A 22948-nucleotide genomic window follows, 5' to 3' on the forward strand; every position below is an offset into this window, starting at 1 on the left:
CTCGTAACTCAATGGAGGCTTTGCCTCAAGCTCAACCGAGCGTTTATCTTGTAACTCAATTCAATACACGCACTCTCAGAACTGTTCAACAGAGGACCCCGGCTCGTAACTTGTTCAAGCGCCTCTCCTCAAAACTGTGAACTTGTTCAAGCGCCTCTCCCCTCAAAATTGTGAACTTGTTCAAGCACCTCCCCTCAAAACTGTGAACTTGTTCAAGCGCCTCTCCCCTCAAAACTGTGAACTTGTTCAAGCGCCTCTCCCCTCAAAACTGTGAACTTGTTCAAGTGCCTCTCCCCTCAAAACTGAGGTGGGGGCTTTGCGCAAAGGGTTATATTGCCACGCCCTAAGCCCGCATCGAATGTTCCAAACCACGCCTTTGCCACAGTCGTAAGCCACTCCCCTCGAGCCCTGATTGGCGGCTCGCGCTTACCGTCGGCTCCTCCGCCTTCCTTCGGCCTTCCTCGACTTGTCAGGCCGGCCTCGTGGTAGTTTGCGCCAAAAACCAAAGCATCGAGGCGGCATAAAGCATTGGAAGGACCTAACTCATTAATCTACTCAACGCAAAACTACCCATAGGAAAGGTCTATGCTTACACTTATTAAGAAATAACTGATCTCATACAAGGCTCAAATTGAGGATTTCAAAAAGGGGACCGAAAAACAACAACAACCACAGTTCCCGAAAAAGGCCAACCCCCGCTTGCGGGGAAAAATGGCCTCTAAAGGTGGTTTTATACGAGGCTACATGTTGTGGTGTGACTGACTAGGAGGGAAAAAATGAATTTAAGGGTGTAGTACTGGTGAACAGGTGATTTATTTTATTTTTTATTTTATTTTATTAGCTGAACAGTTTCCTTATAGTCTTATAAACAAGAATCATGCTATTAGAGGTCATAGAAGTACCCCTAAATATTGAAAAATTCAAATTTCAATTCAATTCAATATAATATTTTGCATGCATGAAATTTGTTATAACTTTAATTTGCATCATTCTTTTGGGCTGAAATTTGGACAGGATATTCAGAATATCACTTCCTTTAAAATGATGAAGGCTTTTGTTTATAGGAGTAGCCATTGTGGATTTATTGAAGGACAACCAAGTTTTATCTGGTAATTGTGACATAATTGCACAAAATCCTCATCAGGTCGTAGAGTAACACATGTATAATACATGTACCAAGTTTTGTGTGAAAAGAATGATAGGTGACATAGAAGATAGAAGTAGAAATGTGTTCTTTGTATTTCCTTGTTTTTTATTGACGGTCTAATTTATGCAAATGATATGCATGTAATGTGACAAAGAAGCGTTGAAACTGGTCTGAGTTAAAGCCAAGATTATATCTTTCAAGAAAAACTGAAAATTAGATATTAACTTGACTTTGTTTTTGTGTAAAGGCCTCTCAAAGGTACCTATATCGTTTTCTCAATTTTTCACCAGTACTACACCCTTAAATGATTTCAGCATCAGGGTGCAACATAACAAAATGTGAAAAAAGTGAAGGGGTCTGAATACTTTCTGAATGCACTGTAAATCCAAACTGCATTTCGTCGATCTTAACTTTCTTCCTGATCCTCCTCTCCAACACCCTTTCCAGTACATTCATTCCATGCTCTCATAACTTTATTGTTCCATACAAGCCACAGTCCAGAGGGTCACCTTTCCTCATGTATAGAAGGACGAGGGTACTCGGTTCCCAATCCACTGGAATGTGGCCTTCTTTCACCACCAGATTGCAGATCTGTCGTTCTATTCACACTCCAACTTCCCGCTGCCTTCAACATGTCTCCCACAGCTCTCATCGGCCCTCCCGCTTTTCTACTCTTCGTATCACGCGAAATGCACGCAGGCATCTCAGCACTTTTCTCTTTGGCTATTTGCTTTGCAATCCTGAATATTCAGCTCTCTGACCGTCTTCCGAATCCAAGTGTTCTCCGAACATTTTCCTATATGCCTCCTGCGCCTTTGCCCCCTCTTTCTTTGCAGCCTTCTTGGCTGCCTTATAACTTTCATGCTCTGCCATTTCTGCCCCCGTACCCTTCGCCTTCTGCCACTCCTTGAACTTCTTCCTCTTCTCGTCTATCCTCTTTCCAACATCATCATCCCACCCCCATGTTTCCGAGTGCCTCGGTGGTCCTTTTGTCCATCCACATAACTCACCCAACGGCTCCCAACAGACTATCTTTCATTGACATCCAACCACTTTCAAGCTCAACCACATCATCCTCGACCATACTCAGCGTCTCCTTTATTGCCTCCCACACTGTCACCTCTTTCAACCTCAACACCTTAATTCTCGGTTGGTACTTCACCCGCCGAGCTCTCCTCGCACCTTTCACCCTTCTGTCGCAGACCACCAAGTGGTGCTGTGATGTGAAACAGCCTCCTCCCCCGGGATCACCTTTGTGTCCCGGAGGTGCCTCCTATCTCGCCTACGCACCATAAGGTAGTCAACGGTTGTCGTCGACCCACCTCACGTGTATGTAATAAGCTTATTGTCTGCTTCCTGGAACCGAGTATTACAAATCAACAAACCAGCTCCATCAGCAAACTCCATAATTCTTTCACCTTCTTCATTCCTCACACCATATCTGGGGAGGTGTACTTTGAATGTATCTGTACTTGTTGTCCCCCGTCGCACCGCGGAGCGAAAGGGGGACTATGGCTTTCCCCTCTGTCCGTCCGTCCGTGCGTGCATGCGTAAGCGAAGGATGCAACCCACGTCAAAATCCAAGATGGCCGCCACCATGTATGTCTGATGCCATGTATGTCTGAACCTTGTGAGCTGAATATCTTGAAAAATAAGCGAAGTACCAACTTCTAATCTGGTGTGTGGGTGTATCTAGACACAAGGAAGAACGCTGTTGAAAATTGGGTCTCCGTCAAAATCCAAGATGGCCGCCACCATATGTATGTCTGAACCTTGAGCGAAATATCTTGAAAAATAAGCGAAGTACCAACTTATAATCTGGTGTGTGGGTGTATCTAGGCACAAGGAATAACGCCATTGAAAATTGGGTCGCCTTGTCAAAATCCAAGATGGCCACCGCCATGTATGTCTGAACCTTGTGAGATGAATATCTTGAAAAATAAGCGAAGTACCAACTTCTAATTTTGTGCGTGGGTGTATCTCGGCATAAGGAAGAACGCTATTGAAAATTGGGTCGCCACATAAAAATCCAAGATGGCCTACACCATGTATGTCTGAACCTTGTGAGTGGAATATCTTGAAAAATAAGCGAAGTACCAACTTCTAATCTGGTGTGTGGGTGTATCTAGGCATAAGGAAGAACGCTATTGAAAATTGGGTTGCCACGTCAAAATCCAAGATAGCCGCCTTGCGTCTTCCACTTTTTCAACTCGCAGCACTTCACCGACGGGGGACCTAGGCGTAACGCTTGTTTAACTTTATTTTATTTTCGTAATAACCTTTTGGTGTTGTTTCATTACCTCTGCCACAGAAGGTAGACGAAGATTGTTTTCACCCCTGTCTGTTTGGCTTGTTTGTTTGTCTGTGTCTGTGAAGAGGATATGTCAAAGTTGTGGATGGATGCCGACTAAACTTGGTGGACAGGTTGGATGTGTGACAAGGACTGATCTCATTTTGGTGAAAATCTGGATACGATAATTTTTCAATTTTTACAAGTGATATGGATGAATTGTGGCAAAAGTTGGTGATTAGTTGGGTTGATTGTTGTTCACGAGAACAAGCAATTTCGATTCTGGTTTCGGTCAACAGATCTGGCCTATCGTTGGGTTACAAAGCGTAGACTGTTCAGCCTGGTGGATGTATGCGCTTTCCCGAGTGCCATTCTAGTTGTTGATGTTTACATGTTTTCTTTTGCAGACTTTGAACCATTTCCGGCTCGTTCACCCAAAGAGCAATGGCTGCACTTCCAGTAGGTTTATTTTTATTTTATTTTTCGTGCTTTTAGAATAATCTAAGTTGTAATATTTGCAGCGGTGATGGCAAGTTAATGATGTGTATCATTAACCACATTTGACCATGTTGCTGAAGCTGAAGATTTCACTTAGATTTTCCATCAGCAAAGCTGATTGGTCGAATGGGGTGGGGGATGGTTGCTGGAATTTAGCTTTACCCTTGTCGATCAGGAATTTTATTTTTTATTTTTTTTGACTGTACCAGGGTTATTGTTAATGTAAATGCTATGTAATAGGGTCAGAAGTTAGCATAGCAGGAATGGCGAACAGATCCACAAGACTATTGAATAATAATGCAGTATCAACTCCCCCATCATGAGAAACTCATTTTATCCAAAGTGTTACTGATCCTGGTGAGATCCAATAAATGTGTATCTTGGCTTTTTCCCTCTGGATAACTTCAATAAGAAACCTCCATAATCGAATGCCGACAAACATCCCTGACATAATTCAGACTTTCATGATTTGTTGCACTGTTCTGGGACCTAACAACTGTATACTTCAACTTAAATCAACAGTTAGACACTGGGGTTATTGATTCAAGCTTCTCTGTCTGGGAAATCAGCAGTTTGATTCCCACACCGGCCGAGTCGTACCAAAGACTTTTAAAATGGTGTGTTCCACAGCCTTGATGTTCGGCATTTAAAAACATGGAGGGTGGATAAACCACCCGTTCAAAGCAGATGGGTGTTTTTTGTTTTTTTTAAACTCAACTGAACTACCGTCCAGTTGAGTTCATCACATACTGAACCCTGCAGCGTCTCGTCGTCGTCTGTCGTCCGTTAACTTTTCGACGTTGACACTCCAGCGTCCACAAATATCAACCGATTCTGATCAAACTTGACATACAGCATCCTTACCCCAAGGACCAGGTTGGTATTACATTTCAGCCTGATCCGTTGAAAAATGGCGGACTTAGGCGACCATTTTGTTTTTGGTCATGAAAACGAAGTTAACACTAGCGTCCACAAATATTAACAGATTTTGATCAAACATAGAATGTTTAACCCTTACCACACAAGGTAGGTTGCTATTGCATTCCAACCCGATCCATCACAAAATGGCCGCCATAGGCCGCCATATTGTTTTCAGCTCCGAAACGACGTTGACTTTCACGTCCACAAATATTTATGGATTAGGATTATGGAATATTTCATTTATCTAACAACTGACCTACTTTAAAGTTGTCCAGTCAGTTCAGTTGAGTACTGCTTCCCTGGAAGCGCTAGTTTTGGAGACACCATATCCTTATTAGATGGCCATTGTCTCCCTGCGGGAGCTCATTCGCCCTTTGCCAGGTGTTGGTTTTTTGTCCTGGCAGGATGTCAGTTACCCATCCCACTAGCAAACCCAGTGATGGCTGTCTGTTTAGTCGCTGACGACGTGACCATGCGATGCGGCAGGTAGCACTGGGTTGCATGTTACAAGTGGCAGTCCCAAAAGACTGACCTGATTTAAATTTTATATCGTTAGATCTTTAAATTTTAGGCTGACTGCCTTTAGGTTTTCCTTATTTTATATTAAAAATGCCAACCTGCACCGCTTCCTTCAGATATGGGTTTAATTCTATTTTGTTGTCTTGTTACAATTGTGAGCAATTAATTGCATAATTTCATTGTTTAACATTTAGTCTGCCACTTGTGACCTTTGTGAGGTGAGAGAGCTTATCTAAATTCTTGTTTTTTATTGTCAGGTACAAATACAGCTGCGCACCATGCAAGTTTTCAACGTTTAACAAAGAATGGATAGACGAGCACTTGCAGGGCACGGTGCACCGGGACACACTCAAAATGGTGGACAAGATGTACCGAACGGATCCTCATCTCTCAACCTTCCTGGATGTGAGGCAGTTTGTCCTCTCCACCCTCCCCTCCTTTACCCACCAAAACATAATAAGTGGTCTTTGAAAAAGTTTGATTTTGGTTAAAAAAAAACAACAACAGTTGTTTGATTTACATTTGCAAAAAAATTAAAGTTGAAGCACTGAAATTTTTACTCTGATCTCCATTTTCTAGCAATCAGTCCTTATCTTTCATACAAGGAAAAGTTAGAAGAAGAAAAGTAAAAAAGTGAGGATACGTTTGTGTTCTTTGTGATATTAAGGTTTGTAAGCACCAAAGGGTTTAGGGTTTACAAATTTTAGGTTTACAAAACTTCAAAGGGTTTACAAATTGCCCTTTTCTTGTATTCAGGTAATACTTCTGGGGATCTCATGCCTGTTGTGCAGATTTGACCAGTATGTTCTCTTGAGCATCTTCAGTCTCATTTTTGGTTTACCTGGATCTGTTCTTGAACGGTTTAAATTTTATCCGAGATCCTACATCTTTGGAAACTGGTAAATCGTCAGATGCACTTGATCAGGCTGTCGATGCTCCCCAGTGTTTTTGGTTTACTTTTCCTTTTTGTCGTCAGCCACGTCGAACCACTTAATGGAATTTCAATATTGGCGTTGATTGTTTGTGATGATGCAGTGCTCAGATACGTTTGGCCATTGAACCTTTCTCACTCATTGCTCGTCCTTTGTCCCTCATTCATTTTAAAAAGGCTTCAGTCCCTGATAGTGAAAATCTGGGATCAGCACATTATCTCTGCTTGTTTTCAAATCCCTGTCATGTTGGGAATCCAACCCTTTTCTTTTTTTTGTATGTTACTTAGATATTTAAACCTGTTTACTTCCATCTGTACAAATCTGCTTGAGCTTCAATCACAGATTGACTTGAGCTTTGGTTCATACTATTATGACTTGCTTGCATCATTGTTGTCTGTCAGCCAATACTTGTCTTGACTCGAGCCCTTCCAATTTGTGCGGAGCTCAGTTGGCAGCCTGGCTCATGGTTAAAGCTTGGAAATCTGATCACATGGGTGTTCTAGTTCTCAAGACTCTTCCATGTATCCCACTAAGCCAACGTATCAATTTTTAATATATTGCTTTCAACATTTAAAACCAAAATATTTTATTCTTGGTTTTAATTTCTGGCCATGCCTTCCATCCTTACAAAATCACCATGGTCTAACAATCTCCTGGTGGCTTCACTTTTTATACCTCTGTCGAAGTCGCCGGAGGCATTATGTTTTTGGGTTGTGCGTCCATGATAGATTTTTGTAACTGTGATAACTGAAGAACAGCTGAAGGGATCCAAGACAAACATGGTCCATGTATGTATAATGATGTGAAGATAAAGTTCTGAGATGAATGGGGTCAAAGGGCAGAGGGTACGTCAGATAAAAATGTGGTACTTGAGAACAGCTGCAGGGATTTAAATCAAACTTGGTATAAGTTTGTGTAATAATGTGGGTGGAGGCATAACGGTCTGTCACGAAGTGACTTGTGTCTTATGTCTCAACAGTTGTGATGCTTGGGCTTTCTTCAGATGTGCTACTCAACCGTACAACTCGTGGCCTTTTGAAATTGTCACAGCCTCTTCATTTAATTTTAAATTTGTTGATATACAATTCTATGCTTTGTTAGTTTATTTTACCTCTTTACTATTTGTTGTAGTTTTTTTTTGAGGTTTTTTGTTGTTGGTTCTTTTTTATATTTTATTTTATTTTAATTTTTTTACTTCAAAATAATTTTGTATAATTTGTGGTTTGCTTGTAAACCGTGTGGTTTGTATTTTTCTTGCAGCATCAAGTGTTTAAGCGCAACCAGGAAATTGTGCCCAAGTTGCAGAAGGAATGGGAAGAGGCTCATAAGAAGCCCTTCAGTAGTCAAATCCATGGTGAGTTTTTGTCATATATTTGTAGAGCCCTCTTTTTTTCTTTTTGTTTCTTTTTTTTTTTTTGCAGTGGTATGGTTTTGCTCGCAATTGCACATTTATCACAGCAGATTGTTGGAAATTTGCAGCGGAACTTTTTTTCCCCTCAGAAAAGTAGTGTGTTCACAAATTGCCATTCCAAATTCAAACTGTAATTAGAAAGCATCTGAAAATGTAAAGCCCATCCACATCCGCTTTGTATTCAGATGTCTTGTTATTCCGCACTAGCAATGGTACCCGCCCCATGGGCGGGGCCTCAATTGGGAAGCCCAAGTGATAAGGCAAAATATCAGAAATTGAAGGTTTTTTCTATTTTAAACGATTTATATAAACATCCGTTGAATCATATCACACGCAAATCATCAAAATCTAAACAGTATCTTTAGAATTTCAAAAAAAAAGCCACATCACTGTTCATATCGGTAAATATTATTCCATTGTGTTTCAAATCGTGATCGATACACTGTGATCGTGATCGTGAATGGTGATCGATAATCGTGTTCACAATCGCTATGTCGTATGTACTCCCGATACGTGTTTCCTTCAGATGAAATGGGTTAGAATTCTCTCGAGCAGTGATTCAACCCGTGTCCTTATAAAAGGTCTTTGTCCGAGGTCACAATGAGAACAATGGATGTTATGCGAACGTGAATGTTATGCGGGAGTCCAAACCTGAGAATCCTGGAGACCAAAGCCAAAATTGGAAAAACGAAATAGCCTATTTTGCTCCTGGAGATCCCAGGATTACCCACCCAAAATGTCGTTTTGATCGGTTGAGCCGTTGTTGCGGTACCTTCGAACAGACAGACATACATTTGGTGAATCGTAGTAAGATGCTCAACGTGATGGAAACTGTAAAAAAAAAAAATTTAAATTGGTTTTGCGCAATGTTACCTGTTGTCCTGCGCAATGTTACCTGCGCAACCTTTGACCTGTTGGTATTTTTTTTAAAAAGGTTCTCTAACTTTTGATTGGTGAACCTATTCAATGACCCAATATGCAATTTTTTTAAAATTTCAGGTCAATTGGATGAATATTGACGATTTAATTTCATTGTTTTTGACCAAAATATATATTTGACCTCCATATTGTCATAATTTATATTCTTTTTGAAAAATTTGATGACAAAAGTTCAAATGGTAAAGTTGTGGCCCGGACAGACGCACACACATGCAGGATTGTAAAACCCTGTCTCCCGCGCACTGGTTCATGGAAGACTACCTCATGCAGTCTTGAGAAAAAAGGATTGGGCAGGTTTTGCGATTGGCAAATTTGATTGCTCAAGGTAATATAAAATGCTTTAATCTTTTGACGAAGTACTGCAAAAAGGGATTTTTATAGTGACAATAAGGTGATTTGTGTTCTACAGTGTTAAAGTATATAATAAAATTGAAATAGAGATTTTATTTTTATATGTTATTAAAAAGATGCTATTTAAAAAAAAAAAAAAAAGGTGCCGCCGTTATCTTTTACAAGGCTTTATCTAACACGTTGAATTGGTTCTTCACACCTGTCGTTTGTGTCCTTATGCCCCGAACAGTAAGTTTCCTGTTTGGGATGATAAAAATTTTTGGTTGACTGCCAGACAGACTAAAAAATTTACCCTGCTTCTCTCTGCACCTGTGCGCTCAGGATGAATTTCTGTAGAATTTGCCAAATTCAGTCACATTACTATTAAACCTCAGGTTCGTGTTCTACAGTGTTCAAAATATAACTTTCAATAGAAATTAAGTAGTTCCTCGATCATAGACCAACATCTGTAGACATAGACAAAATGAACTTTGCTTTTCGATTGATAAAAAACAAAAATGGGGTGAAACATGAAAACATTTCTTCAGTTTTGTGGTCAAGATTTGTTACTGGTCATAATCTCGATCTCAATGGACTTGTGGGGACTACATACAAACGATTCACGAGCATGTTCAAGATGCCCCCCTCCTCTGCAGGATGCTACGAGGCTCCATAAACTTTGTTCCACTCACAAATCGGTTTTTCTCGATTAGTGGCTGTCTTCTATTGGTCGTCCTGAAGCTTTGTAGAACCTAAAATCGCTGTTTTGGTCTCTAAACCTGGCAACACACATGATTTTTCTTGTGGAGACGTCATTTGTAGTAAATTTGACATCGCAGGAGATGCCTGGAAATGACAGTCAATAAAATTTTGAGAAATGTTCTCACATGTCGCAAAACGCATCATTGCATCTCATTTCATTGTTGTTTATTACGGTTTGAATTTGGAACGGCAGTTTCTGGACACCGTATTGCTTCAGTTCCTAATTTTTAGCTCATCTGGAACGAAGGTCAGGGGAGCTTATGCGATGGCGTGTAGTCAGTCAGTCAGTCAGTCAGTCAGTCATATTTATTTGACCTCCATATTCTCATAATTTTTATTCTTTTTGAAAATTTTGATGACAAAAAAGTTAAAATGGTAAAGTTTCTGCCCGGACAGACGCACATGCACGCAGGATTGCAAAACCCCGTCTCCCGCGCACCACAACTTCTTCCGTAAACATTGATTGTCCGTAAACACCCACAACTTCTTCTCCAAAACCGCTGATGGGATTGACCAAATTTGGCACAAAATTTTATTTGTTGTGTCGTGACTAAAGTTTGTTCACCGCATTTAAAAAAAATCGGGGTCCACAGGGGGTCAAAGTGGATCCAGGATTTTCAGCTGAAATGCCACTTTACTCCTCATTATTGTTTACATGTATGGTAATGAATGCCGATCTGTACTTCACTTCAGTGCTGCCTCTGTGCCACCCATCCTTCATCCTTGTTTCCTCAGGCTTCAAGGTGCCAGAAGGATGGACTCGCCTGGTTGTAATTCGTTGCCTTGCTTGCCGCACCTTCATTTCCCTGAGCAAAGAACCTGTGATGCTTCACCTACAATCATTTAACCACACCCAAAAATACGAGGTTAGTTTGTTAATTGTTGTGTGAATGGTGAGAAAAACACTTCTGCTGATTAATTATTTTTCTTTAATTTATTACCTCCCACCAGTTGTTTTCACCCCTATTTGTCTGTCTGAGCAGGATATCTCAAAAACGTTCAGGCCTGATTCGGACTAAATTTGGTGGACAGGTTGGGTGTTTGACAAGGAAAAAATTGATTCAATTTTCTTGAAGATCTGGATCTGAGAGTGTGTGTGTGGTGTGGTGTGGTGTGTGTGTTATGGTTTCCGCGCGACCCTCCTGCCCTTACCAAGGGGAGATTAAGCCCGTTGTCCTCTTTGGGTCGTCGCAACCGTGAGACTTGAGTCGCCCCTCCCAGGCAGACGCGCAGGGTAGGGTTTCGGGACAATTCTCGCACGTACCTAAGTACCTACGCCGCCGCGGAAGCGGGGATCAAGCCTCGCACGAACCACGCGTAATTTGAGTACGTCCGAGCGGATGGCGTACCACGTGGTCCGTGCAGTTATCTTATATTGGAACCCGATTAGAGCGATAATTTGTACCACGCTTAGTCAATAGATGGAAGGGACGAGACGGTCGAATGGAAGGAAGAACACAGGTTTAATAATTATTATTTACAGTGATTGGTAGAAGGAAAAGGGACACAGGGCAGAACTTAAGCAGTCTTAGCTTATTTCCCAGACACGGGCCGATCACACTCACAGGGGGAAATGAAGAAAGGAAATGTTCAGGCACTGAATGCGCCGGCTTGGTCGTCCAGGAACAGCTTCGCCCGGCGTGGCCCTCCCCGGTCACACCACGTCCCTCGGTGAAGGCAAGCAGGCGGAGGGAGGGATCCTTGCAGCGTGTCTCTCGAACAAAGGCAGAGCAGGCAGGCGGGAAAATATACGCGTCTCTCGCACGGCTCGGTGGTTCCTCACAGCGCTATTAATCAGCGGTGCGCTTTCACTCGCGTAACTCAATAGAGAGGATCCGCCTCAAGCTCAACTGAGTGTTCAAACTTGTTCAAGCGCCTCTCCCCTCGAAACTCGTTTTACTTCTTTCAGCGCACCTCTCCTCAGAACTTGTTCAACTCTCAAGCGCCTCTCCCATAACTTGTTCACTCTCAAGCGCCTCTCCCCATAACTGGGGTGGGGGCTTTGCGCAAAGGGTTTTATTGCCACGCCCTTAGTCCGCATCGAATGTTCTAACCACGCCTTTTGACGCAGTGCTAAGCCACTCCTTTCGAGTCCTGATTGGCGGCTCGCGCTTACTGTCGGCTTCTCCTCCGCCTTCCTTCGGCCTTGATCGACTTGTCCAGGCCTGCCTCGTGGCATTTCACGCCAATGCCACAGTATCGAGGCGGTATAAGCAATGGAAGGACCGAACTCTCATTATTCTACTCAACGCAAAACTAACACAGGAAAAGGACTATGCTTACATTTACTAAGAAATAACTGAACTATAGCGAGGCTACGTGTTGTAGTGTGACTAAACTATGAGGGGGAAATTAACCTTTATTGCAAAAACTCGTGTGTGTGTGTGTGTGTGTGTGTGTGTGTGTGTGTGTGTGTGTGTGTGTGTGTGTGTGTGTGTGTGTGTGTGTGTGTGTGTGTGTGTGTGTGTGTGTGTGTGTGTGTGTGTGTGTGTGTCGGTGTGTGTGTGTCGGTGTCGGTGTGGGTGTCGGTGTCGGTGTGGGTGTCGGTGTCGGTGTGGGTGTCGGTGTCGGTGTCTGATTTAGAACTCGAGACAGGAAAAAGAAGCAACTGAGATATTTATTTGGACTCGTTGTACACAAGCTTGTGGAGAACAATGTCGCATATGAAGCTCACAAATGACCGACACGATGGCAAATTGCTCTGAAAAGGGAGCTGAACAGGGTTTGCTTTATATAGCGATCACGATTGAAAGATAAAGGGTGACTCATCGGCTCACACTTTGATCTCATCCTTTGTTCAGAAAGAAAAGGGGGGGTTCAACTGGAGACCATGCCTGGCTTATGTCCAGATCACACATTGTCCGTAGTTTGGATAAACATTGTTGAAGTTCAGTAAAAGCACACGAAGATAAGGATAGCCGATCATAAAAGTGTCGGCATTCATCTGATTGGTAGGTTTGAGTAGTAACGGCTGGCAACTTTATACAATGGAGCCACAGTTAGAGCAGGAACAATATGCCAACACAGTAACTTAACTCCTTAACAGGAAATATAATGGATACAGTTAAGCAAAGCAACACATATAAATTGGTTATATTTTGTTAATTGAGCAACATCATTAGCATAATACTGGGAGGGGGATCTCAGTGTGTGTGTGCGTGTGTGTGTGTGCGTGTGTGTGTGTGTGTGTGTGTGTGTGTGTGTGTGTGTGTGTGTGTGTGTGTGTGTGTGTGTGTGTGTGTGTGTGTGTGTGTGTGTGTGCGCGCGTGCGTGTGCACAAACAACAGGTGTCTCAATATAGATGGAACCCATTAACATGATAATAATTTATTACTCAGACAAGAAGCTCCAAAAAAGATTACATTTCCTGGAAGCTGATAGGATAACAATTAAAAAACTGAAGGTTTGAGGTCTCCAGCTCAAAGGATACATTTATTAGAGCACATGTTCCAAATGACCGCCTTTGCGCCTTAGACACACTTGAAGCCGACGAGCGAAGTTGTCAATCATCCTGACACACTTTTCCTTCCTGATGGCACGAATCTTCTGGGTGATGGTCACTTTCAGTTCAGAAATGGATTGAGGACGATTCTCATACACGTCCTTCAAGAACCCCCAGAGATAAAAATCTGGGGGGTTCAGATCGGGTGAATGCGGAGACCACTCGGGTTCGCGGCGCCTGCTTATCAGCCGATCAGGGAATCGGTGGTCCAGCCACTCCATCGTGATGTTGGCTGTATGTGGATTTGCCCCATCATGTTGGAACCATTGTACATCTCTATTCACGCCACGACGTCTCCCAAGTCCCCTCCAGAACTTGATGAGCACCACAATGTAAAGCTCCTTTGTGACAGTGACTGCCTCATCGTCTGCGTCTTCAAACCAAAACGGTCCGATAATGCCATGTTTTGAGATGGCCACCCAGGCCGTGCATTTCACAGAGTGCAAGGGCCTCTGAAGCACCTCGTGTGGGGCTTGTGCCCCAGAACACATTGTTCTTGCTATTGACATGCCCACAGAGCAAGAAGTGTGCTTCGTCGCTGAACCAAACGTCATCAAGAAAGTCAGGATCCTCTTCGATCTTGTTCTCGAACCACCGGCACATCACAACACGTTTTGCCATGTCACCTGGTGTGAGTTTATGCTTTATCTGGATCTTGTATGGGTACAGCTGAAGATCCTTGATCAAGATTCTTTGCACTGACGCACGGGAAAGACCCAGCTCTTGGCTACGTCTTCGGATGGACTTTTTCGGGCTCCTTCCGACAGAATGTCTCACCGCATTCACATTGTCAGGAGATCTTGCAGTCAGCTTCCTGCCAGAACTGGGTGTTTCTGCCTTCTTGTTGAGGTTGTTCACTGATCCAGTGGCTTGAAATTTGTGTGCCCAATGATAAATTTGGTTTTCCTGGGGATAGTTGTTGAAGTTGAACTTCCTGCGAAATTTTGCTTGCACGGTTTTGAATGATTTCGTCTCCAAATAAGTCGTGACGCAAAATATTTTTTCCTCTTGTCCAAGGCATTTTGATTGATAAATTATTAGTCGTTATGGTCTCCTCTCTTCAAATCTGAAAAAAAAGAACAAGAACATTGATATTGGCAGAATTATTAGCAGTGACATGGGTTCCATGTATTTTGAGACACCCTGTATATACAGACTTGGCATTTAATATGGAATATTTTTAGCCGTGTCGCAGACGCTGCTAATAGAGTGCCCTCTGCTGTTGTTGTTGTTCTTCTTGTTCTTCTTGTTCTTGCAGAGAAGACAAAACCTCAAAGCTCCACCCATTCTGGGAACCATAGCTCCACCCATTTTGGGAGAGGCTTCATATAAACAAATATCCACCATTTTATTAACTCGCATAGCTTTGAGGCCTGTTTTGTAGGCCCGTGGTGTCTTTCTCTCTCACAGTTTTATTTCAAATCAAATTCGATGCATCATTTCATTTTTCACAGTCGCTAACATAGTTTTAGACTCGGTTGAAAAAAAACGGGAAGAAAATCCAATGAAAGTTGCCCTTTATAAAACGAAATGAATTCTCAAAGGCCTGTAACTTCAAGTCCATTGAGATATATTTTTTTTAAATCGCGGCATGGTCAGTCATACACCGCCCGAAATAACAGACGGGAAAATGCCGAGATATATTAAAAATTCGTCCATTTGATGACAATCGTCACGATGAAATATTTAATTTATACGTCGTCACAATAATGTGGAGAGAGGAGCATAGCTTCGTTCACGTGTCGCCACACACGGGAAATTGCCGAGATATATATTTTTTTCAATCGCGGCATGGTCAGTCATACACCGCCTGAAATAACAGACGGGAAAATGCCGAGATATATTAAAAATTCGTCGCCACACACGGGAAATTGCCGAGATATATTTTCACTTTGCACAAAAATAACATCAAGTAATCGAATCAATAGGAATGTCCTGTGCCTATAACATCGACGTTATAGGCACAGCTGCATCTAGGCATTGTGTAACATCGACGTGGCTTTTGTTTTAATTAAAACTTTTTGTACTTGTTTTTTTCTTTACTTGGGATTACTTTCTGAACTCAGTATATCAATCTGGTGAGTTTATTTTACCCTACGGTGATGTCTTTGTTGAAAGAACGATGTCACTGATTGTCTTTCGCAGCAAGAAGTCAATAACAGGATTATATCACAGGTGGTGTGACAAAATGTAAGGACAGGTACATTTGACGATTGGCTTCACAATCGGGTATACAAGGGTTGTTGCGTTCTGTATTAGTGGAAAACAACTGCTGCACGTCTACAAAAGTTATTGCCGCTTCCTCTGGAGATGGTCCGTCAACTTGACAATGCTGTTTGTCATGGAGTGGTGGCTTAACTAAATTCTGGCATGAAACAGCGTGCTATTGCTCGGCAGTATGGCATCACTCAAGGTCAGGTGTCAAAGATCCTGAAACGAAATGCTCAGAGGGGTGTCCCTACTCCAATACCGAGGCCAGGACGTCCACGCAGAACCACAAGGAGAGATGATCGCCAGCTGCACCGGTTAGTCTGCAATGGCCGTACCAAGTCAGCTAATCGGCTTAGGGCTGAGTGGCAGCAACTGACAAATGTGTCTGCATCCAGAAGGCTAGTCAACCAATGACTGGTTCAAGCAGGCTATCGTGCCAGGCGTCCCCTGAGAAAGCCACGCCTGACCAGACAACACAGCCAGCGCCGATTGCAGTGGGCCAGAGAGCACCGTCAATGGCAGCCAGGACACTGGAATCACGTGACCTTCAGTGACGAGTCTAGATTTCTGGTCTATCGTCATGATGGCCACGTCCGAGTGCGCAGACAAGTGCATGAAGCCCACAACGAAGATTGTATAGCACCAAGAGTCCAAGCTGGAGGTGGTGGGGTGACTGTTTGGGCTACTTTTCATGTAGGGGGCAAAACTGACCTGGTTGTTCTGAATGGAAACCTGAACCAGTTCAAGTACAGGGTCATTCTGGAAGAAACATTGCTTCCATTTGCTCGTGCAGCCTTTCGAGGAAACTTTGTCTCCCAAGATGACAATGCACGGCCTCATCGTGCTCGCATGATCCAACACTTTCTTGCTGACCGTGGTGTAGAGCATATGGAGTGGCCTGCCATGTCCCCGGATATGAATCCGATAGAGAACTTGTGGGCAGAATTAACGCGTCAAATCGACAACTTGGACCAGCAGCCTACCTCTGTGCGTGAATTGCAGCAGATTATTGTCACTGCCTGGCAAGCGATTCCTGTCCAAACCTTGGCAAATCTCGTGAACAGCATGCCTCAACGTGTACGTGCTCTCCTGAATGCTCGTGGGGGTTACACGAAGTACTGAACTGTAATTTTACTGTCCGTAATCCCAGTCATAATTTAGCTTTTGTTTTTGTTGAATTTTTTTTGGCTAATGTGCAAAATAGAGATACTTCTGGAAAACGTACAGAAGTTTAACACAGTACTGTCCGTGAATTGAGTTCGATATCAGTTTACATCACTTTCAACGATCAATTTATTTGCTTCGAATTGTCAAATGTGGTTTTTGTTTCTTTTAAAGGTCACATTAACAAAAGCTAGAATAATTTCAACATAATTCCAATGAACTTTTGGTTCTAAGTCATCTTGAAAAGTAAGTTCACCCCCACAAAAAAAATTAATTCCATATTAAATGCCAAGTCTACGTATATATATATATATATATATATATATATACTAGCAGAGGTACCCGGCTTTGCACGGGAGTGGGAGGAGGAGGGGAGGGGGAAGAGGAGGGGAGGGGGGAGGGGGAAGCGGGGGAGGAGGAGGGGAGGGGGAAGAGGAGGGGAGGGGAATGGGGGGGGAGGGGGAAGGGGGGGGAGGGGGGAGGGAAGGGTGCGGGGTGCCCAGGGGAAGAAGGGCCCCTCCCCTCCCCCTCCCCCCCGTTCCCCTCCCCCCCCTCCCCTCCCCCTTCCCCCTCCCCCTCCCCCTTCCCCCTCCCCCTCCCCCCTCCCATCCCCTTCCCCCTCGTTCCCCTCCCCTTCTCTTCCCCCTCCCCTCCTCCTCCCCCTTCACACCAGGGGGGTTGACTCAGCCTGTCATCCCACCGAGGTCGGAAGTCGGAACTCATTGTCGTCAAATAAATGTAGCCTGTATGTTTCACTCTTTGTCACATGCCGTTGGTCCCATGTCAATCGGATGAAGTTGAAAAATTAACGTTACGAAGGTTCTCTCGGACGTACTGATTCCGAATAATGAAGTTGAAAAATTAACGTTCCGAAATACGCTAATTACGCTAACAGAAGCGCTGGAGGGAGCACTGCGCTCCCTCCCTTAGATTCCCTCCCTCTTCTGCTAGCGCTAATTACGCGTAACACACTAATTTTAAAACCCGAAGTTTTTTTAATTTTAAGGTGTGCTGTAGTCAGAAGCGCTAGAAGCGCTGCGCTCCCTCCCTTCGAATCCCTCTCTCTTCTGCTAGTGCTAATAATACGCTAATTTTAAAACCCGAAATTTTTTAAATGTTTATGTCTCCGTGACATTCCTGGGACCATCCCGAGTCGAACAGTACTTTCCGCTCGCAAATCCGTCCACGGGTTCTCGAGATCTTAGAGATCATAGATAGATCAGGATACAGACACAGAGGCCAACTCTACTTTATATATATAGATATATATATATATATATATATATATATATATATATATATATATATATATATATATATATATATATATATATATATATATATATATATATAATATATATATATATATATATTATATATATATATATGCATACATGCATACATGCATGCATACATACATACATACATACGTACATACACACACACGTGTATATATACAGTCACGTAAAAAGTAAGTACACCCCATGTAAAGTTTTGACTTTTTCAACATATAGCTATTTGATCTTAATTTCAACATTATTGATAGATAAAGGTGATATAATATAACAAATATCATGAAATATTTATATTTTGTAGTCCATTGTATAATTTAAATAAACATAAATGCAAATTTTGCATGTGGAAAAAGTAAGTACACCCCGACATGTATCACTACTTCAAATACCTAAAATTAGAATCAGGTGCACCAGCTCAGGTGCAAATGATTAGAACATCGTTAGAGAGGATCTTGGAGGAACCTGTCTTATTTAAACCTCAGACATTTAGTTTGGTTTGCTCTTTGTTGTTGAAGTGTGTGGCGTCACCATGCCTAGATCAAAAGAACTCTCTGAGGCCTTCAGAAAGAAGGTTATAGACGCCTACGAGTCTGGGAAGGGATTTAAAAAGATCTCCAAACAATTTGAAATCATTCGACTGTCCGGAAGATCATCTACAAGTGGAGAATATTCCAAACAACTGCCAACTTGTTCAGGCCAGGCCGCCCCAGCAAGTTCAGCCCGAGAGCAGACCGCAAGATGCTGAAAGAAGTCTCTAAGAACCGCAGAATGTCATCACGGGACCTACAGGTAGCTCTTGCCACTGTTGATGTCAAAGTGCACGAGTCTACCATTAGAAAGAGGCTGCACAAATTAGATCTACATGGGAGGAGGCTTTTTTGTTCGTCATGGGTATGCGAATATTCATGCCAAGTTTGGGCTCGATCCGTTCAGCCGTTGCGGAGAAAAAGGGTGCTTTCGTGGTTTTTCACGAAAAACAATATGGCCGCCGAACCATGTGACGTATGACTTCGAAATTTTTTGCATTCTGAGTTTTTTTAACTCAGCATCTGGGGGAAAAAAATCTCATTTTCGGAGGAGAAAAATTGCGTTTGACGAATTCTAATCTCTTAACGTTAGCATTTTTAATATACTCGATAAACATGTTTTTTGTTCCCATTGCAGAGTTCTTTAGAATGAGCGATTCCTCAAATTTTTACATTGAGCCGTTTCGGAGATAGAGGGGCAAAGTTGAAGGTGTTTTATAAGATGGCGCCCATACCATGTGACCTATGACGTCATAAGTAGCACTAAAAAATTCTACAAAACTAGCTGATCATTTGATGAAAATTTCCTGTCGATCTGACCAGCGGTTGCTGAGAAATTTAATTATGAAGTTTTCGAAGGTGCAAAATAGGGTGGAAGAATAATAATAAGAAAAACTCTAGCAGTAACAAGCATTCTGAGTATTGCGCTGCAATACATAATACATGTCCCCGACCGGTAGTCTGTCGTCCGGAAAATTGTTGGGGAAATTACCAAGGGTTATTTACCCACAGGTTTTGAATCGTTCCCAATCGCTAATTACCTCAGGACGGGCTCACCTGCGATTCGCACTCGAGACTTCGATTTATACACCTTGCAGACAGGTCAGCAGAAGCACGACAAAGTAAGTTGTTGATGAAGAACCTTTCGAGTCGCTAAATATCAGAAATTTATTATATTTCCCGGTTCACGATCAATTGTGTGTGTGTGTGTGTGTGTGTGTGTGTGTGTGTGTGTGTGTGTGTGTGTGTGTGTGTGTGTGTGTGTGTGTGTGTGTGTGTGTGTGTGTGTGTGTGTGTGTGTGTGTGTGTGTGTGTGTGTGTGTATATTGCTCGGCTTGGCTCCGCCCCTCCCGAAAGCACGCGCTGTCGCGCTATTGACGTTCGCGAGACGAGGCTGAGGGCGCGCGGTGTGTCTTGAGGAGAACTCGAGAATAAACAAGAGATACCCATTTAAAAATTTTTTTTTCCGTTTAATCAATGATATCTGCCAAACCACATGCCCTATCGCAAATGCCAAAAGGACATTTTAGTAGACTGACATGCTGAACAGATCTGTGAAGTTTCCCCTCGATTGAATCAAAAATGACGGAGGAGCTCGGTTTTAAAGGTTCATGCTTAAAAACGTCATAACTCTGAAACCATGTGATGCATGACGTCATGCTTGCTGACTTTTTTTGTTCGTCATGGGTACGCGATTCTGCCTGCAAAGTTTGGCCTCGATCTGTTCAGCCGTTGCAGAGAAAAAGGGGTTTTCGTGTTTTCACGAAAAACAATATGGCGGCCGAACCACGTGACCTGACGTCAGAATTACTTTTGAGGCGACCAAAAGCCGCTGCAAAGCGTATATCGTGACGTGGGGTCAGGCAGTGCTGCCAGGCCAGGCAAAAGGTAACCACAATGAAACCAATAAATCCATCGCTTTTCAATGTCCAACACGTCCAGAAACCACCAACGCAGCACTGCGTATCCCCTGCCAGTCGTGAGCAAGTTCTGGTTTATTTTTTATTTTGATAAGAGTTGTGTGTTTGTGTTTGTGCTTGTTTTTTGTTTTTGTTTTTTTACATTTTTTTCCTTATTATTATTATTATTATTTTGCTTTTCTACTATGCTTTTATGAAAATACAGTGCCTTCAGAAAGTAATCACACCCCTTAACTTTTTATCATTTTGTTCCAGCCTGAATTTTAAATGGCTTACATTAAAATAATTTGTCCTTGATCCACACATGATACCCCCCATAATGTCAGTGGAATTTTCTCAGACATTTTTACTCAGTAATCAAAACATAAAGGCTGATATGTCTTGTCATGAAGTATTCAACACCTATGGTGACACCCCAAATTGAGCTTAGGTGCATCCCATTTTAGTCTACTTGCCAAGCCTATAGAGCCCTCTTGTGAACCCGGAAATGTTGAGTACCCCAACGTTTTAAGTTAGAAATGTACAGTATGGGTCCCCAGCACTTAGAAACAGCTGGATGCTAACTTGCATATGTTGGGCAATTAGCAAAATTAGCATTAATAGCATTAACCCTATCAAACATAGGCCTGGGACACTGAAATTTCTGTTTCGCTCTATTGCTCCGTTTGAATGCTTCGTGTGAGCAAACTATTTGAAGGATCTGTATGAAATTTGGACATAATACACTTAGACAGATATGCTTTCCGTGAGTGTTCTCATAAAAATGTCCTGCGATCAAAATTTCATGTGAAAAAAGGGATGTAAAAGCCGTGCATTTTTTTTCACCCAACATTTTTTTGCGCGGTTAGTGCCCCTACTCTCGTGTTGAGCTACAGTTTCAATGTTAGTGTCAGCTGCCAAATATACTTCTGAGGACCCAGATAAGTTCCTGCCCGCAGTCGGCCTGGAGAGGCACATTGGCCCTATCCACAGTTGGGGTGATAATTTTGATCTTGTGGTCTTCACACCCAATGGTCGCCGCACGACTCATGCCATGGCCACTCAGTTTGTGCAGAATCCAGCAGGTCTCCTTTTCCCCGGAGGAGCCACACCTGGTGGTAAGGTCATGTCGCTGAAACTACCCCGTCTGACGAAGCCTGAAGCTGGGAAACTTCGTATAGCTCATAAGAGCAGTTTTAGGCTAGTGGCCAAATTGAAAAAGGGGCCTAAAATGTGAGAAACCCCTACCCACGGTAGAACAAGTCACAACCTATTTTTTCTTGAAGAGGGATGTTTGGGGAGTTAGAAAATCATGGTTGTGAACCTGAGATCATTGCACAACATTTTGAAAATCACCTTTACATATGTACCACTGCAGACTGCAAAAATGGATTTAATCGCCACAGATTTTGGCTCATATATTTGTTAATACTGGTGCTACAAACACAAATTTGGTACCAAAATGTGCGGAATGATGACATATATATGTGTAAAAACCATTTGTGATGTAACAAAGGCTTTTGTGTGACCTACAGGCAAAAATAGTGGAATTTTGCGCAATAAATCAGCTTCGGGTTTACCAATAAATATCAACAAAAACATTAATTACTTCAAAAGTATTTGAGTTGTATTACTACATATTACATCAAAATAACCCTCTATCATTCTCCTTTTTAGAAATATAACTCATAAAGATAAATCAGTTGAATTAATAGAGTTATTACCGAAACCATATGTCACCCCCCCTAAAAGTAACCGACATTGACTAATTTATAATACATGTATATGCATTAATCAAACAAGAATGATTTTAAATCCAGTTGCAGAAAATCAATTTTGAGCTTGATTGCCTTTTTCTAAAACTACTGATATATACTTATCTTTAATTATTTCATTTCAGATGCTTGTGCTGACAATTGATCTGCAATTATGGATCTGGAACCACCTGTTGTGAAGCGTCGTAAAATTGACACTGACCACTGCATCATATGCTTTAAACCCCTCAACCCTAAAAAGCAAGAAGTTGTAACGAACCCAACATTTAATGGTTTGAGTGCAATCTTCAAAGCAAGTCAAATCAGAATCAGGCATCACAAACTTAGTGAAAGTGTATATTTTATGCTCCCAGTAACTTACATGTTTTGTGTATTCCTTTAAGGTATAACAAACCTGCCAAACGACCAGAGCCACCGCCTGTCAATGATGTGTCATTAATCGACGTTGACAAGGACAGTTCGGAACTCAAAGCAGCTGAATCCAAAGATCTAGCATGGAAAGTTTACCGTATTGCCAATGATGAGAAGCAGGCTGTTCCATCGTGGACTGCATCCAATGCGTTCCTGTCGGAAAGAAACCTACCAGTTGCAACCACGTGTTACTTACCTTTTATCCGTGCTCCTCCAACAGACCTTTCCACCATATACACCATCCTCCTGAGGTTGGTCCAGATCGCTGCTAAACTCGGGCAACCACATACAGCAAGGCTCAGCAGATCATGTGGAATAAGCCTGCAGCTCTAGATGGAAAGCTTACAATGCGACTGGGTGGCATGCATTTAACAATGTCATTTGTAGCAAGTATTGGAAAACTGTATGGTGATGGT

The 22948-nt window shown here is 42.4% G+C and overlaps 1 protein-coding gene across 1 annotated transcript in view; it reads left to right on the plus strand.

Annotated features, from left to right (window-relative positions):
• Nucleotides 1-3836: 3836 nt before the first annotated feature.
• The window catches only part of LOC137438584 (uncharacterized), a 41919-nt gene continuing 22807 nt past the window's right edge, over nt 3837-22948 (plus strand). Inside the window, exons 1-4 of the mRNA XM_078769148.1 lie at nt 3837-3896; nt 5633-5780; nt 7568-7661; nt 10485-10615. Coding sequence (XP_078625274.1) covers nt 5730-5780; nt 7568-7661; nt 10485-10615 — 276 coding nt within the window. The 5' untranslated portion in view covers nt 3837-3896; nt 5633-5729. The remainder of the gene's footprint in view (nt 3897-5632; nt 5781-7567; nt 7662-10484; nt 10616-22948) is intronic.

Source organism: Myxine glutinosa, unplaced genomic scaffold, assembly GCF_964187855.1.
Source record: "Myxine glutinosa unplaced genomic scaffold, kmMyxGlut1.1 SCAFFOLD_1438, whole genome shotgun sequence".
Taxonomy (NCBI): Eukaryota; Metazoa; Chordata; class Myxini; order Myxiniformes; family Myxinidae; genus Myxine; species Myxine glutinosa.